At 46.4% G+C, this 18218-nt stretch overlaps 1 protein-coding gene across 2 annotated transcripts; it reads right to left on the reverse strand.

The window, feature by feature from the left end:
- Positions 1 to 651: 651 nt before the first annotated feature.
- LOC110528762 (NLR family CARD domain-containing protein 3-like) lies at positions 652 to 17738 on the reverse strand. 2 transcript variants are annotated; one of them, XM_036982712.1, is made up of 6 exons: positions 17674 to 17738; positions 9014 to 9183; positions 7659 to 7691; positions 2881 to 4603; positions 2613 to 2780; positions 652 to 2385 (listed from the first exon to the last, which is right to left on the reverse strand). In XM_036982712.1, the coding sequence occupies exons 4-6, from the start codon at positions 3339 to 3341 to the stop codon at positions 2328 to 2330; spliced, it is 687 nt and encodes a 228-aa protein (XP_036838607.1). In that variant the 5' UTR covers positions 3342 to 4603; positions 7659 to 7691; positions 9014 to 9183; positions 17674 to 17738; the 3' UTR covers positions 652 to 2327. The 2 variants fall into 2 exon arrangements, with proteins under 2 accessions (XP_036838607.1, XP_036838606.1); XM_036982711.1 differs by lacking the exon at positions 7659 to 7691.
- Between the last annotated feature and the right edge of the window lie 480 nt (positions 17739 to 18218).

The raw sequence follows: 18218 nt of genomic DNA on the forward strand, positions 1-18218 counted from the left end.
CTGAGTCCATGTTTGTGGATGGACCATAATGGATTCTTAAAGCGATGAATGGCTTATAGGCATGACAGCCATGTTTCAGCGGGATGGGCTTATCCACGGCACAGGGCACTAAGGATATTAGGGAATCAGCGTAAAGCGCAGAGGAGACGACGACAGGAATAAAGCCTTGGCTCGCTGGTAAGCCCTCTCCCTCCTCCCTCGCCAGCCAGACCAGCCTGGAAACGTACGTGGTGGAGATGAGGAAGCAAGAAGACTTGGCACACAGCCATATTGCGTGTTCATATCCCCATTACTTGTTGTGTGGTTCATTTTGTGGGCCATAGCCTACAATTAATAAGTGTCACTCAATCTGCCATCATAGTGACTGGAGGTCATCGTTGTCTGTTGTAGCAGTGTCTTTCAGGATGAATGTCTGCTGGAATGCCTTGGTAGTCCATACGGAACAATGACTGGATTGGATGGAAGCCAATTTCCTAATGACTGTGAGTGAGCGAGGTAGCCTATCATAGATCTGCCAACAAGCAACCGGGCATCCATACTATAGGTCCAATATATGAATGTACTTCTCCTTATACCGTATATCTCTTTCAGTCTAACAGTTGGCAAGGTATTTCTTATCTATTTATATATATTTTGAACAAAGTGCAGAAATCCAGATTAATAAAAGGCTGTCATTTAATAAAATACATTACAAAAACAAAGTGTCTGGTTTGAAGTAATTACAACCTAGTGTCATGTTTCACAGTTTACACATGAAGAACTCTCCCCCGCGCGCGCACACACACACACACACACACGAATATCTCCACAACCCAATCTGCTGAGGCTCTCCTGTCCTGTCAGAGTGGGACTGAGGCAGAGGTTTGATTTATGTGGCACCCCTCACCCCCCACTGTGAATTAGAGACCACGGGTCGAACACTATTTTTCTTTGTGAGCAGGGGCATGCTCGCGGCTAAAACCAGGGCAAACACCGTTTATCATTAGCTTAATGACAGCATTCCTTAGGCGAATTAACCACGCCACCATATCGACTGGCACGGGCCGGGAGTCTGCGCCCCTTCACTTTGATTCATCTCCCAGAATTCCCATTCCAACTCTATCAAAGTAATCTCAGTGAAGACACAGCATTGATCCACACACACACACACATACCAAACCAGGTCTGCAGTGTACTTCTTACCTCCTCTTCTAGATGCAGAAATGATCTGGACTTGCATACTACTTAACAGGCCTATGAAGTGATGTTTACCCTTGCCCATTCATGTACTGTAATTCTAGCACCTTACAGTCCGTTCACAAACCTATTGCTGCTCACTGCCTTGTGCCTCAGTCTCTCAATAATATCAAATAAGTCTATGTACCAGAGGAGGCTGATGAGGGGAGGACGGCGGATAATAATGTCTGGAATGGAGTAAACGGAATGGCATTAAGTTATTTGATACCATTCTACTGATTCCTCTCCAGTCATTACCACGAGCCCGTCCTCCCCAGTTTAGGTGCACCAGCCTCCTGTGGTATGTACTATGTCTCCTACTTTAGTAAAATATTGAAAGACGCCAACAGCACCTATGCTTACTGTATCTAAAAGTAGAACGTAAAAAAAAGAACATTCTAGAAACATTTTATTACAAACAATAAGGAAAAGCAATAACAACTAGAGATTTTAAATGGGAGGTTTTTACAGCAGTGATTCTAGTTACACGGTCAGTCAACTTTAGAGATGTACGGTATATTCATGTTTACTTGCTCAGTCAGGTCATGATTAGAGTGAAACATATCCCATCATGTCACCCAGATGTGATTGAACAGGAGTATGACTTCTCTGAAGACTCAGGTGTTCCTCCAGGACACAGGAGGTTATTCTACCTGACACAGGGTCACAGTCCCTGTGTCACCCCTTACATAAAGCCCTGAGTAGACGGAATCAGTGAATGTAGAGTGGAATGTGTGCAGGTGGGTCAGTGTGTCAGAGGAGACGCTGTAGAAGGACAGCGTGGCGGCCGGCCAGTCCAGATACACTCCCACTCTGTTGGAGCGGGGGGAGGGGACAGGTATGTCAGTTCTCGTATAATTGTGCCTGGCAGAGTAACTGTCATAAAAGCTGTTCAGATTCCAGGACTTGTCATTGGCTCCAAGCCGACTGTCAGGACCCTTTCCTCTCCTGCTGATTCCTTTATATGTTACAAGCCCTCCCACTCAACTCTACCTCCCAGTAGCAGCACCCTGTCAGACCCTCTCTACACAGCACCTCAACAGTCCTCAAAACTCTCTGTGTGATCAGAATACGGCTGCTCCCTCCAGGTCCATTCCACCTTCCTGTTCTCCTCAGACAGAGAGAGGGTTCTGTGTGCTGTGTTTGGCTCCAGTGTCAGATGACAGGCATCTAAATGGGGAGGGGGGGGGGGGGGGGGGGGGGACCTGGATTGAAATATACTGTATTTGGGGGAAAAGCCACTTGGAAAGCATGTATTTGAACATACACAGTATTGTTTACAGGACTTTTGTTTTGCAGTATTGAAACTGAAAGTTAATTCAACTGAAATTAGCCTCTAATCACATGCTGATCTAATGAACCATTATTACTTGTTGAACAAGTACAGGAATACTCACTTCAGTGTCACCAGTTTACATTGTGGACTTTGCAGTCCAGCAGAGAGCAGCTTCACTCCTAAATCCTGCAGGTCGTTGCCACTCAGGTCCAGCTCTTCCAAGTGTGAGGAGATGAGAGCTGTGCCCAGCGCTTTGTAGCATCGGTTTGAGAGGTTACATTGATTCAGCCTAAATAAGATGTTTAAAAATCAACCATTTGAGATTTTACAACATGTTACTTGAGAAGTAGCATAGCAGTAACATAACAGTTAGCATAACAGTTACTCACAGGGCTGTTCTGGAGGCTTTGACTACTGGCAGCATCCTCAGAAGACCCTCCTCTGATCTAAAGTATTTCTTCAGGTCAAACACATCCAGCTCTTCTTCTGAAGTCAGCAACACAAACACCAGAGCTGAAAACAGTGCAGGTGACAGTTTGGCTGCTGAGAGACTTCCTGAGCTCAGGTATCTTTGGATCTCCTTCACTAGAGAATGGTCATTCAGCTCACTCAGACAGTGGAACAGATTGCTGCATCTCTCAGGAGAGGGATTCTTCCTGATCTTCATCTCGATGTACTCAACTATTTCCTCACTGGTCTGTGAGCTGCTTCCTGCCTGTGTCAGTAGGCCTTGTAGGAGAGTCTGATTGGACTCCAGTGAGAGGCCCAGAAGGAAACGGAGGAACAGGTCCAGGTGTCCATTCTTACTCTTTAGGGCCTTGTCCACTGCACTCTTGACTAAGTTCACCATAGGTTGGTGTTTCCACACTTTCTGCAAAAAGGAGTTCTGTTGGACCAGTGGGTTTTTATTTCAGTTTATGAATGTGAGAAACACATAAACAGCAGCAAGACACTCATGGATGCTCAGATGAACAAAGCTGAACACTGTCTTCTGACTGGTCCTCCCCTCCACCTTAAAGATCTAGGTACACAAACCTGAGTACACGGATGCTTTTCTGACTCCAATGCCACACTCTGTCAGGTCTTCCTCATAGAAGATAAGATATCCCTTCTCCAGCTGATGAAATGCCAGCTCTCCAAGTTTGAGGACTATGTTGTCACTTCCTATGGAATTCCCTTTTGCTCTTATCCTGTCTGTCTGACAGAACAGGAAGTGTAAGTATGTCTCGGTCAGGGTTTTGGGCAAATCTCCACTCCCTGCTTCATCCAACAGCTTCTCTAGAACAGCGGCTAAAATCCAACAGAACACTGCTATGTGGCACATGATGTGGAGGCTCCTTGATGACTTGACATGGGTGATGATTCTGCTGGCCAGGTTCTCATCACTCATTTTCTTCCTGAAGTACTCCTTCTGTGGGTCATTGAACCCTTGTACCTCTGTCCACTGGTGGATGTGTTGACGAGGGATCTGATTGGCTGCAGCAGGTCGGGAGGTTATCCAGATGAGAGCAGAGGGGAGGAGCTCTCCTGTGATGAGGTTTGTGATCAGTTGGTCCAGCGAGGCTGGCTTTGTGTCGTCTGTCAGAACCTTACTGTTGAAGTTCAGAGGAAGTTGACTCTCGTCCAGACCATCAAAGATTAACTTTAAAACCTACCCCCCAGGGTCTTCACCGGTCCCATGACACTGAAGAATTGATGAAGACTGCAGTCCTTTTCCCTCATATTAGAATTCATTTGGAAAAAAGGAAGCGGAAAGATGAAATCAATGTCTTGGCTCTCCTTTCCTTCTGCCCAGTCGTGAATAAACTTCTGAACGGAGACAGTCTTTTTCTACACCAACGATGCCCAGTGTAAGCCCTGTTCTGATTGGCTTCTTTTGACCAGGTCGGGGTTTGAAAATGTTGTAGGCTTCAATAGTGGTCTCTCCTGTGGCTGGTGTTCTAGATTCCAGATGTATGACCTCATGCTCATCTCTGACCCCTCCCCAGGCCCCCTCGATCACATGGAGCTCAGTGTAGATCTGGTCTAGGTAGATGGAATCCCCTTCCTTTGACGTCCCCTCGTATATACAGCCGTACTTCTTCTTAAGGTAGGATTTCAGTTTGTCTTGGACTGCAAGAAAAAAACAAAGATCCAGTGAGTTAACTTTTTATATACTGCCATGGTAACGGTATGTGTGTATGTATTGACCTCATTATGACATGTTTTGGTCAGGTTGTTTTGTCAAATGTCTTTTTAGCAACCATAAATGATCTGGTTATCTCACCAGATAACAACCAAAATATGACGTATTTCACATGATGTCTCGATATCGTCATGAAAGAAGACATCTTTACCTGGTTATCTAAGGCACTGCATCTCAGTGCTAGAGGCGTCACTACAGACAACCTGGTTTGATTCCAGACTGTATCACCACCGGCCGTGATTGGGAGGCCCATAGGGCGGCACACAATTGGCCCAGCGTCGTCCGAGTTTGGCCGGTGTAGGTCGTCATTGTAAATAAGAATTTGTTCCTACCTGACTTGCCTAGTTAAATAAAGGTTCAATTAAAAAAATTATCTGGTATACACTGCATTCTGAAAGTATTCAGACCCTTTCCCTTTCTCCACATGTTGTTACATTACAGCCTCATTTTAAAATGTATTAAATAAAACAATTTCCTCAATCTACACACAATAGCTCATACTTGACAAAGCGAAAACAGTTTAGAAATATTTGCAAATGTATTAAAAATAAAAAACAAAAACCTTACATTGAAAACTATTCAGCCCCTTTGCTATGAGACTGGAAATGGGGCTCATGTTAATCCTGTTTGTAACGGAGAGGAGGACCAAAATGCAGCGTGGTTAGTGTTCAACATGTTTAATATAGACGATAACTGAGAACAGTACAACAACAAAAAAATATATACAAAAAAAATTTGAAAACCAAAAAACAGTCCTATCTGGTGCAATGACACAAAGACAGAAGACAACCACCCACAAAACCCAACACAAAACAGGCTATCTAAATATGGTTCCCAATCAGAGACAATGACAAACACCTCCCTCTGATTGAGAACCATATCAGGCCAAACAACAAACCCAACATAAAACACAAAACATAGAATGCCCACTCAGCTCATGTCCTGACCAACACTAAAACAAAGAAAACACAAAAGAACTATGGTCAGAACGTGTTTCCATTGATCATCCTTGTTATGTTTCTACAACTTGATTGGAGTCCACATGTGGTAAATTTAATTGATTGGACATGATTTGGAAAGGCACACACCTGTCTATATCAAGTCACACAGTTAACAGTGCATGTCAGAGAAAAAACCAAGCCATGAGGTCGAAGGAATTGTCTGTAGAGATCCGAGACAGGATTGTGTCGAGGCACAGATCTGGAGAAGGGTACTGAAACATCTGCAGCATTGAAGGTCCCCAAGAACACAGCGGCCTACATCATTCTTAAATGGAAGAAGTTTGGAACCACAAAGAATCTTCCTAGAGCTGGCCGCCCGGCCAAATTGAACAATCAGGGGAGAAGAGCCTTGGTCAGGGAGGTGAACAAGAACCCGATGGTCACTCTGACAGAGTTCCAGAGTTCCTCTGTAGAGATGGGAGAACCTTCCAGCAGGACAACCATCTTTGCAGCACTCTACCAATCAGGCCTTTATGGTAGAGTGGCCAGATGGAAGCCACTTTTCAGTAAAAGGCACATGACAGCCAGTCGCTTGGAGTTTGCCAAAAAAGGCACCAATAGGACTCCCAGACCATGACAAAGAAGATTCTCTGGTCTGATGAAACCAAGATTGAACTCTTTAAAAACGCAAGAGTGGCTTCAGGACAAGTCTCTGAAAATCCTTGAGTGGCCTAGCCAGAACCTGGACTTGAACCCGATCAAACATTTTTGGAGAGACTATATGCAGCAGCGCTCCCCATCCAACCTGACAGAGCTTAAGAGGATCTGCAGAGAATAATGGGAGAAACTCCCCAAATACAAGTGTGCCAAATTTGTAGCGTCATACCCAAGAGAACGTGAGGCTGTAATTGCTGCCAAAGATGTTCGAACAAAGGTTCTGAGTTAAGGGTCTGAATACTTATGTAAATGTAATATCAGTTTAAAATGTTTAATACGTTTGCAAAAAAAATGTTTGCTCTGTCATAACGGGGTGTTGTGTGAATATTGATGAGGGGGGGGGGGAATGATTTAATCTGAATACGTTCTGCACTGTATTTTATCTGGTCTTCTCAAGCAGAACCAGTTTCCTACCAGAATATGACATCATAATGAAGTCACCTGTCCATTGCCATGGAAATTAGGGGTGCTGAAGGTGCTGCAGCTGATACATTTAAATACATTTGGCAAATATATATAATTATGGCTGTACAGAAATAAATAAACAAAATACCAGGCTACACAAGAGAGCATAATCTAGCCACCAAGGAGAAATAGCTTATCTTAAAAAATGTGGCTATTGGTTGCATTCAAGACGAGGTCATTGTTATTGATCTCAGTTTGTCAGTGTGTAGGCTGTGATTTCATGTAAAACGATGTAGAATTGCATTAAAGCCACCCCCACCCGCTGGTCAGCACCTCCAACTCAAAACATTATCTTGCTGCTATTGCCACGTTCACATGCTCGTCAGGACTTCCTTTCTTCTAGTTGTGATGTCGGAAATACGACTGTTTCATTCTTGTGCTTTTTTATTTAACTTTTGTTTAACTTGGCAAGTCAGTTAAGTACAAATTCTTATTTACGATGACGGCCTACACCGGCCAAACCCGGACGACGCTGGGCCATTTGTCCGCCGCCCTATGGGACTCCCACTCACGGCCGGCTGTGATACAGCTAGCTTGATAAGCTAGATAACATTGATAATAATAAAATTAGCAAGCTTGCTTAACATTGACAATATGGTTCAAACTAGATACATTATCCATATTGATGATGTCGTAGTTGAAAAAAATAGATTTATTGTCATCTTTTGGTTGAGAAGGTCAAAGGTCAATCGCCACAACATTTTCTCTGAGTATCCCACTTGTAAGTGCAACATAGAGGGTCGTTCAAGTGAAACTTCCCAGTCGGAACTAGACATTTCTGATTTTTATTTAACTAGGCAAGTCAGTTAAGAACAAATTCTGCCCGCTGGGTACTGTTGTGTTGATTCAAACAGCTTACCTCTGACTTCTAAAACCACTGGAGCACTTGGGGCTGAGAGAGAGAGAGAGAGAGAGACGGAGAGAGAGAGAGAGAGAGAGAGAGAGAGAGAGAGAGAGACGGAGAGAGAGAGAGAGAGAGAGAGAGAGAGAGAGAGAGAGAGAGAGAGAGAGAGAGAGAGAGAGAGAGACAGTGCATGTCAGAGCAAAAACCAAGCCATGAGGTCAAAGGAATTGTCCATTGAGCTCCGAGACAGGATTGTGTCGGGGAACAGATCTGGGGAAAGACTGCAGCATTGAAGGTCCCCAAGAACACAGTGGCCTCCATCATTCTTAAATGGAACAAGTTTGGAACCGCCAAGACTCTTCCTAGAGCTGGTCCCCCGGCTAAACTGACCAATGGGGAGAGAAGGGCCTTGGTCAGGGAGGTGACTAAGAACCTGATGGTCACTCTGACAGAGCTCCAGAGTTCCTCTGTGGAGTTGGGAGAACCTTCCAGAAGGACAACCATCTCTACAGCGCTACACCAATCAGGCCTTTACGGTAGAGTGGCCAGACGGAAGCCACTTCTCAGTAAAAAGGAACATGACAGCCCGCTTGCAGTTTGACAAAAGGCACCAAAAGGACTCTGACCATGAGAAACAAGATTTTCTGTTCTGATGAAACCAACATTGAACTCTTTGGCCTGAATGCAAAGTGTCACGTCTGGAGGAAACCTGGCACCATCCCTATGGTGAAGCTGAGGTGGCAGAATCATGCGGTGGGGATGTTTTTCAGAAGCAGGGACTGGGACAATAGTCAGGATCGAGGGAAAGATGAAAGGAGAGAAGTACAGAGAGATCCTTGATGAAAACCTGCTCCAGAGCGCTCAGGACCTCAGACTGGGGCAAAGGTTCACCTTCCAATAGGACAACAAACCTAAGCACACCGCCAAGACAAAGCAGAAGTGGCTTCGGGACAAGTATCTGAATGTCCTTGAGTGGCCCATCCAGAGCACAGACTTGAACCCGATCAAACATCTCTGGAGATAGCTGATAATAGCTGTGCAGCGACACTCCCCTCCTAACCTGGCAGAGCTTGAGAGGATCAGAAACTGCCCAAATACAGGTGTGCCAAGCTTGTAGCGTCATACCCAATAAGACTCGAGGCTGTAATCGCTGCCAAAGGTGCTTCAACAAAGTACTGAGTAAAGGGTCTAAATACTTGTGTAAATGTAATATTGACTTTTTTTATTTGTATACATTTGCAAAAATTTCTAAAAACCTGTTTTTGCATTGTTACTCCTCCTAACCTAACAAAATGTTGAAAAAGTCAAGGGGTCTGAATACTTTCCAAATGCACTATCACTAGCATATTACACACAACCCAACAACTTACAGTAGTGATCATTCATTTATGTCTCCCCTTTGTGTGAAGCTCTGCTCTTCATTCTGCTGTCTGGTGAACTGAAGGGAGAGCCAAGGTACAAAGCGTTTCACTGATCCACCTCCTCCCTGTAGGAACCAGTTGGTCCCCAACATTGTCCCACCACTGTAAGCCTACACATGCTGTAACAGAGAGAAGAATGTTGGGGAATATGTTTGTACCTCAAACAAATAAAATAAAATGAAATGTATTTATATAGCCCTTCTTACATCAGCTGATATCTCAAAGTGCTGTACAGAAACCCAGCCTAAAACCCCAAACAGCAAGCAATGCAGGGGTAGAAGCACAGTGGCTAGGAAAAACTCCCTAGAAAGGCCAAAACCTAGGAAGAAACCTAGAGAGGAACCAGGCTATGAGGGGTGGCCAGTCCTCTTCTGGCTGTGCCGGGTGGAGATTATAACAGAACATGGCCAAGATGTTCAAATGTTCATAAATGACCAGCATGGTCAAATAATAATAATCACAGTAGTTGTCGAGGGTGCAACAGGTCAGCACCTCAGGAGTAAATGTCAGTGGGCTTTTCATAGCCGATCATTGAGAGTATCTCTACCGCTCCTGCTGTCTCTTGAGAGTTGAAAACAGCAGCAGAATTCAAGTGTACACACCCAAAGATACTCACAGTCAGTGGTGGAAAGTACTTGAGTAAAAATACTTTAAAGTACTACTTAAGTCGTTTTTTGGGGAATCTGTACTTTACTACTTATATTGTTGACAACTTTTACTTCACTTCATTCCTAAAGAAAATAATGTACTTTTTACTCCATACATTTTCCCTTACACCCAAAAGTACTAGTTACATTTTGAATGCTTAGCAGGACAGGAAACTGGTCCAATTCACACACTTATGAAGAGAACATCCCTGGTCATCCCTAATGTCTCCAATTTGGAAGACTCACTAAACACAAATGCTTAGTTTAAATGATGTCTGAGTGTTGAAGTGTGCCTCTAGCTATCCGTAAAACAAGAAAATCATGCTGTCTGGTTTGATTAATATAAGGAATTTTAAATTATTTATACTTTAATTTTGATACTTAAGTATATTTTAGCGATTCCATTTACTTTTGATCCTAAGTACATTTTAAACCAAATACTTTTAGACTTTTACTCAAGTAGTATTTTACTGGGTGACTTTCACTTCAGTCATTTTCTATTAAGTTGTCTTTACTTTCAAGTATGACAATTGGGTACTTTTTCCAATCTGCTCACAGTTCACAACTCATTTCCTCATGTCCATCCTTAAGCCCTTCCTCTCCACCAAGTACAAGTTAATTAACTACACAAACACTTCATATAGAGCTAACAAACTGGTTTGATAAAAAGTCAATTTAAAGAAAAACATTGTGAGAGGCACTACCTCCTTTTACCAGTGTCTGTACTGATCCACGTAAGACTTAACACATAACATTAAGTCAATGTTCTCTTACTCAGTCCAGGCGATACTACTGTCCTTTACACTATATAACCCTTACTCCATTCCCTCACTCTGCTCTGTCGTGTGGATTCATTTCTGAAATACTTACTTTATGTCATCTCCGTTTTGAAGATGATATTCTACTCGGTCGTCGTATAATAGATCCTGTGCAACAAATAGTTTTTTTTAACTTTGACCTTACACAACACCAGGAAGCCGCAGTGGAGAGAAGAGTTTCTTAAAAGAAAACATTTGAAAACTAGCAGTGGTGGAAACTCCCTCTGGCCAATGCCTACAACAACCCTATAAGGTTTTAAATCCATGAGGTTTTAAATCCATTATGTTACAGCTGAAGCATAGTGAATACTTTGTATAGCTGTTTGTTATTTACCCCCCCGCCCACACGAAACATTGACCAAAATTAGGAATTCTGTTACGGTGAGTGAATGAGGACCCAAAAGCGAATTAACTTAAACAGAGCTTCTTTAATTACCAAACATAGGTAGGCTCAGACGGACCGGCAGATTCCGACAGGACAAGACAAGGTTACAGCAAACATGACGACAGTCTGGTTCAGGCATGAAACACAACAAACAAGAATCCGACAAGGACAGGAACAAAAACAGAGAGAGATATAGGGGACTAATCAGAGGGAAAAGGGGAACAGGTGGGAGAAGGGGTGACGAGGTAGTCAAGAGGAGACAAGGAACAGCTGGGGGAAAGCGGGGGAGAAAAGGTAACCTAACAACGACCAGCAGAGGGAGACAGGGTGAAGGGAAAGGACAGAGACAAGACACAACATGACAGTACATGACAGTACCCCCCCACTCACCGAGCGCCTCCTGGCGCACTCGAGGAGGAAACCTGGCGGCAACGGAGGAAATCCTCGATCAGCGCACGGTCCAGCACGTCCCGAGAGGGAACCCAACTCCTCTCCTCAGGACCGTACCCCTCCCAATCTACGAGGTACTGGTGACCACGGCCCCGAGGACGCATGTCCAAAATTCTACGGACCCTGTAGATGGGTGCGCCCTCGACAAGGATGGGGGGGGGGGGGGAAGACGAGCGGGGGCGCGAAGGACGGGCTTGATGCAGGAGACATGGAAGACCGGGTGGACGCGACGAAGGTAACGCGGAAGAAGAAGTCGAACTGCGACAGGATTAATGACCCGAGAAATACGGAACAGACCAATGAACCGCGGGGTCAACTTGCGAGAAGCCGTCTTAAGGGGAAGGTTCTGAGTGGAGAGCCAAACTCTCTGACCGCGACAATATCTAGGACTCTTAGTTCTACGCTTATTAGCAGCCCTCACAGTCTGCGTCCTATAACGGCAAAGTGCAGACCTGACCCTCTTCCAGGTGCGCTCGCAACGTTGGACAAAAGCCTGAGCGGAGGGGACGCTGGACTCGGCGAACTGAGATGAGAACAGCGGAGGCTGGTACCCGAGGCTACTCTGAAAAGGAGATAGCCCGGTCGCAGACGAAGGAAGCGAGTTGTGGGCGTATTCTGCCCAGGGGAGCTGTTCTGACCAAGACGCAGGGTTGCGAAAAGAAAGACTGCGTAAGATGCGACCAATAGTCTGATTGGCCCGTTCTGCTTGACCGTTAGACTGGGGGTGAAAGCCGGAAGAGAGACTGACGGAAGCCCCAATCAAACGGCAAAACTCCCTCCAAAATTGAGACGTGAATTGCGGACCTCTGTCCGAAACGACGTCTGACGGAAGGCCATGAATTCTGAAAACATTCTCGATGATGATTTGTGCCGTCTCTTTAGCAGAAGGAAGCTTAGCAAGGGGAATGAAATGAGCCGCCTTAGAGAACCTATCGACAACCGTAAGAATAACAGTCTTCCCCGCTGACGAAGGCAGTCCGGTGACAAAATCTAAGGCGATGTGAGACCACGGTCGAGAGGGAATAGGAAGCGGCCTGAGACGGCCGGCAGGAGGAGAGTTACCGGACTTAGTCTGCGCGCAGACCGAACAAGCAGCCACGAAACGACGCGTGTCATGCTCCCGGGTGGGCCACCAAAAACGCTGGCGAATGGAAGCAAGCGTACCCCGAACGCCAGGGTGGCCGGCTAACTTGGCAGAGTGAGCCCACTGAAGAACGGCCAGACGAGTAGGAACGGGAACGAAAAGAAGGTTCCTAGGACAAGCGCGCGGCGACGGAGTGTGAGTGAGCGCTTGCTTTACCTGCCTCTCAATTCCCCAGACAGTCAACCCGACAACACGCCCCTCAGGGAGAATCCCCTCGGGGTCAGTGGAGGCTACTGAAGAACTGAAGAGACGAGACAAAGCATCAGGCTTGGTGTTCTTAGAGCCCGGACGATAAGAAATCACGAACTCGAAACGAGCGAAAAACAGCGCCCAACGCGCCTGACGCGCATTAAGTCGTTTGGCAGAACGGATGTACTCAAGGTTCCTATGGTCAGTCCAAACGACAAAAGGAACGGTCGCCCCCTCCAACCACTGTCGCCATTCGCCTAGGGCTAACCGGATGGCGAGCAGTTCGCGGTTACCCACATCATAGTTACGTTCCGACGGCGACAGGCGATGAGAAAAATACGCGCATGGGTGGACCTTGTCGTCAGAGAGGGAGCGCTGAGAAAGAATGGCTCCCACGCCCACCTCTGACGCGTCAACCTCGACAACGAACTGTCTAGAGACGTCAGGTGTAACAAGGATAGGAGCGGATGTAAAACGATTCTTGAGGAGATCAAAAGCTCCCTGGGCGGAAACGGACCACTTAAAGCACGTCTTGACAGAAGTAAGGGCTGTGAGAGGAGCTGCCACCTGACCGAAATTACGGATGAAACGACGATAGAAGTTCGCGAAGCCGAGAAAGCGCTGCAGCTCGACGCGTGACTTAGGGACGGGCCAATCAATGACAGCTTGGACCTTAGCGGGATCCATCTTAATGCCTTCAGCGGAAATAACAGAACCGAGAAATGTGACGGAGGAGGCATGAAAAGTGCACTTCTCAGCCTTCACAAAAAGACAATTCTCTAAAAGGCGCTGGAGGACACGTCGAACGTGCTGAACATGAATCTGGAGTGACGGTGAAAAAATCAGGATATCGTCAAGGTAAACGAAAACAAAGATGTTCAGCATGTCTCTCAGGACATCATTGACTAATGCCTGAAAGACAGCTGGAGCGTTAGCGAGGCCGAAAGGAAGAACCCGGTATTCAAAGTGCCCTAACGGAGTGTTAAACGCCGTCTTCCACTCGTCCCCCTCCCTGATGCGCACGAGATGGTAAGCGTTACGAAGGTCCAACTTAGTGAAAAACCTGGCTCCCTGCAGGATCTCAAAGGCTGAAGACATAAGAGGAAGCGGATAACGATTCTTCACTGTTATGTCATTCAGCCCTCGATAATCTATGCAGGGGCGCAGAGACCCGTCCTTCTTCTTGACAAAAAAAAAACCCCGCTCCGGCGGGAGAGGAGGAGGGGACTATGGTACCGGCGTCAAGAGCTACAGACAAATAATCTTCGAGAGCCTTACGTTCGGGAGCCGACAGAGAGTATAGTCTACCCCGGGGGGGGGTGGTTCCCGGAAGGAGATCAATACTACAATCATACGACCGGTGTGGAGGAAGAGAGGTGGCCCTGGACCGACTGAACACCGTGCGCAGATCGTGTTATTCCTCTGGCACCCCTGTCAAATCACCAGGCTCCTCCTGTGAAGAAGAGACAGAGGAAACAGGAGGGATAGCAGACATTAAACATTTCACATGACAAGAGACGTTCCAGGAGAGGATAGAATTACTAGACCAATTAATGGAAGGATTGTGACAAACTAGCCAGGGATGGCCCAAAACAACAGGTGTAAAAGGTGAACGAAAAATTAAAAAAGAAATGGTTTCGCTATGATTACCAGAAACAGTGAGGGTTAAAGGTAGCGTCTCACGCTGAATCCTGGGGAGAGGACTACCATCCAGGGCGAACAAGGCCGTGGGCTCCTTTAACTGTCTGAGAGGAATGTCATGTTCCCGAGCCCAGGTCTCGTCCATAAAACAGCCCTCCGCCCCAGAGTCTATTAAGGCACTGCAGGAAGCTGACGAACCGGTCCAGCGTAGATGGACCGACAAGGTAGTGCAGGATCTTGAAGGAGAGACAGGAGTAGTAGCGCTCACCAGTAGCCCTCCGCTTACTGACGAGCTCTGGCCTTTTACTGGACATGAAGTGACAAAATGACCAGCGGAACCGCAATAGAGACAGAGGCGGTTGGTGATTCTCCGTTCCCTCTCCTTAGTCGAGATGCGGATACCTCCCAGCTGCATGGGCTCAGCACCCGAGCCGGCAGAGGAAGATGGTAGTGATGCGGAGAGGGGGGCGACGGAGAGCGCGAGCTCCTTTCCACGAGCTCGGTGACGAAGATCAACCCGTCGCTCAATGCGAATAGCGAGTTCAATCAAGGAATCCACGCTGGAAGGAACCTCCCGGGAGAGAATCTCATCCTTTACCTCTGCGCGGAGACCCTCCAGAAGATGAGCGAGCAAGGCCGGCTCGTTCCAGCCACTGGAGACAGCAAGAGTGCGAAACTCAATAGAGTAGTCTGTTATGGATCGATTGCCTTGACATAGGGAAGACAGGGCCCTGGAAGCCTCCTCCCCAAAAACAGATCGATCAAAAACCCGTATCATCTCCTCCTTAAAGTCCTGATACTGGTTAGTACACTCAGCCCTTGCCTCCCAGATTGCCGTGCCCCACTCACGAGCCCGTCCAATAAGGAGAGATATGACGTAGGCGACACGAGCAGTGCTCCTGGAGTAAGTGTTGGGCTGGAGAGAAAACACAATATCACACTGGGTGAGGAACGAGCGGCATTCAGTGGGCTCCCCAGAGTAACACGGCGGGTTATTGATTCTGGGCTCCGGAGATTCGAAAGCCCTGGAAGTGGCCGGTGGATCGAGGCGGAGATGGTGAACCTGTTCTGTGAGGTTGGAGACTTGGGTGGCCAGGGTCTCAACGGCATGTCGAGCAGCAGACACTTCCTGCTCGTGTCTGCCTAGCATCGCTCCCTGGATCCCGACGGCTGAGTGGAGAGGATCCGAAGTCGCTGGGTCCATTCTTGGTCGGATTCTTCTGTTACGGTGAGTGAATGAGGACCCAAAAGCGAATTAACTTAAACAGAGCTTCTTTAATTACCAAACATAGGTAGGCTCAGACGGACCGGCAGATTCCGACAGGACAAGACAAGGTTACAGCAAACATGACGACAGTCTGGTTCAGGCATGAAACACAACAAACAAGAATCCGACAAGGACAGGAACAAAAACAGAGAGAGATATAGGGGACTAATCAGAGGGAAAAGGGGAACAGGTGGGAGAAGGGGTGACGAGGTAGTCAAGAGGAGACAAGGAACAGCTGGGGGAAAGCGGGGGAGAAAAGGTAACCTAACAACGACCAGCAGAGGGAGACAGGGTGAAGGGAAAGGACAGAGACAAGACACAACATGACAGTACATGACAAATTCTACCCTCATATCGCATAATAATGAATAATAATAAAATCACATTTGTTATAAGCTTTTCAGGGAAGCTAGAAACCATTATACACAGGCAGTTAGAAAAGCCAAGGCTAGCTTTTTCAAGCAGAAATTTGCTTCCTGCAACACAAACTCAAAAAAGTTCTGGGACACTGTAAAGTCCATGGAGAATAAGAACAAATCCTCCCAGCTGCCCACTGCACTGAAGATAGGAAACACTGTCACCACAGATAAATCCACTATAATTGAGAATTTCAATAAGCATTTTTCTACGGTTGGCCATGCTTTCCACCTGGCTACCCCTACCCCGGTCAACAGCACTGCACCCCCCACAGCAACTCGCCAAAGCCTTCCCCATTTCTCCTTCTCCCAAATCCAGTCAGCTGATCTTCTGAAAGAGCTGCAAAATCTGGACCCCTACAAATCCAGCCAGGCTAGACCCTTTCTTTCTAAAACTATCTGCCGAAAATGTTGCCACCCCTATTACTAGCCTGTTCAACCTCTCTTTCGTGTCGTCTGAGATTCCCAAAGATTGGAAAGCAACTGCGGTCATCCCCCTCTTCAAAGGGGGGGACACTCTTGACCCAAACTGCTACAGACCTATATCTATCTTACCCTGCCTTTCTAAGGTCTTTGAAAGCCAAGTCAACAAACAGATTACCAACCATTTCGAATCTCACCATATACCTCTCTGCTATGCAATCTGGTTTCAGAGCTGGTCATGGGTGCACCTCAGCCACGCTCAAGGTCCTAAACGATATCTTAACCGCCATCGATAAGAAACATTACTGTGCAGCCGTATTCATTGATCTGGCCAAGGCTTTCGACTCTGTCAATCACCACATCCTCATCGGCAGACTCGACAGCCTTGGTTTCTCAAATTATTGCCTCGCCTGGTTCACCAACTGCTTCTCTGATAGAGTTCAGTGTGTCAAATCGGAGGGTCTGCTGTCCAGACCTCTGGCAGTCTCTATGGGGGTGCCACAGGGTTCAATTCTTGGACCGACTCTCTTCTCTGTATACATCAATGATGTCGCTCTTGCTGCTGGTGAGTCTCTGATCCACCTCTACGCAGACGACACCATTCTGTATACTTCTGGCCCTTCTTTGGACACTGTGTTAACAACCCTCCAGGCAAGCTTCAATGCCATACAACTCTCCTTCCGTGGCCTCCAATTGCTCTTAAATACAAGTAAAACTAAATGCATGCTCTTCAACCGATCGCTGCCTGCACCTGCCCGCCTGTCCAACATCACTACTCTGGACGGCTCTGACTTAGAATACGTGGACAACTACAAATACCTAGGTGTCTGGTTAGACTGTAAACTTTCCTTCTAGACCCAGATCAAACATCTCCAATCCAAAGTTAAATCTAGAATTGGCTTCCTATTTTGCAACAAAGCATCCTTCACTCATGCTGCCAAACATACCCTTGTAAACCTGACCATCCTACCAATCCTCGACTTCGGCGATGTCATTTACAAAATAGCCTCCAATACCCTACTCAACAAATTGGATGCAGTCTATCACAGTGCCATCCGTTTTGTCACCAAAGCCCCATATACTACCCACCATTGCGACCTGTACGCTCTCGTTGGCTGGCCCTCGCTTCATACTCATCGCCAAACCCACTGGCTCCAGGTCATCTACAAGACCCTGCTAGGTAAAGTCCCCCCTTATCTCAGCTCGCTGGTCACCATAGCAGCACCCACCTGTAGCACACGCTCCAGCAGGTATATTTCTCTGGTCACCCCCAAAACCAATTCTTCCTTTGGCCGCCTCTCCTTCCAGTTCTCTGCTGCCAATGACTGGAACGAACTACAAAAATCTCTGAAACTGGAAACACTTATCTCCCTCACTAGCTCTAAGCACCAGCTGTCAGAGCAGCTCACAGATTACTGCACCTGTACATAGCCCTATGTGTCGAACTGCTTTGCTTTATCTTGGCCAGGTCACAATTGTAAATTAGAACTTGTTCTCAACTTGCCTACCTGGTTAAATAAAGGTGAAATGGATCAAATAAATAAATGAATAATTCCTATCTGTTCAACTAATTGTAGGATGCAACAAAGGGACTGAACAACCTATACATTTATTCTAGTTATTCTACGGATTTATCAAATACGGTTATTGTTTTGTTGAATCAAATACGTTGTATCCGAATTTTGCCAGATATACTGTGAGAAATGTAATGGAGTAACATTGAAACAGTTACATTGTAACACAAATGCATTTGCTATCGACGTACTTCCTGTTT

The sequence above is a fragment of the Oncorhynchus mykiss genome, chromosome 7 (genome assembly GCF_013265735.2).
Source record: "Oncorhynchus mykiss isolate Arlee chromosome 7, USDA_OmykA_1.1, whole genome shotgun sequence".
NCBI lineage: Eukaryota > Metazoa > Chordata > Actinopteri > Salmoniformes > Salmonidae > Oncorhynchus > Oncorhynchus mykiss.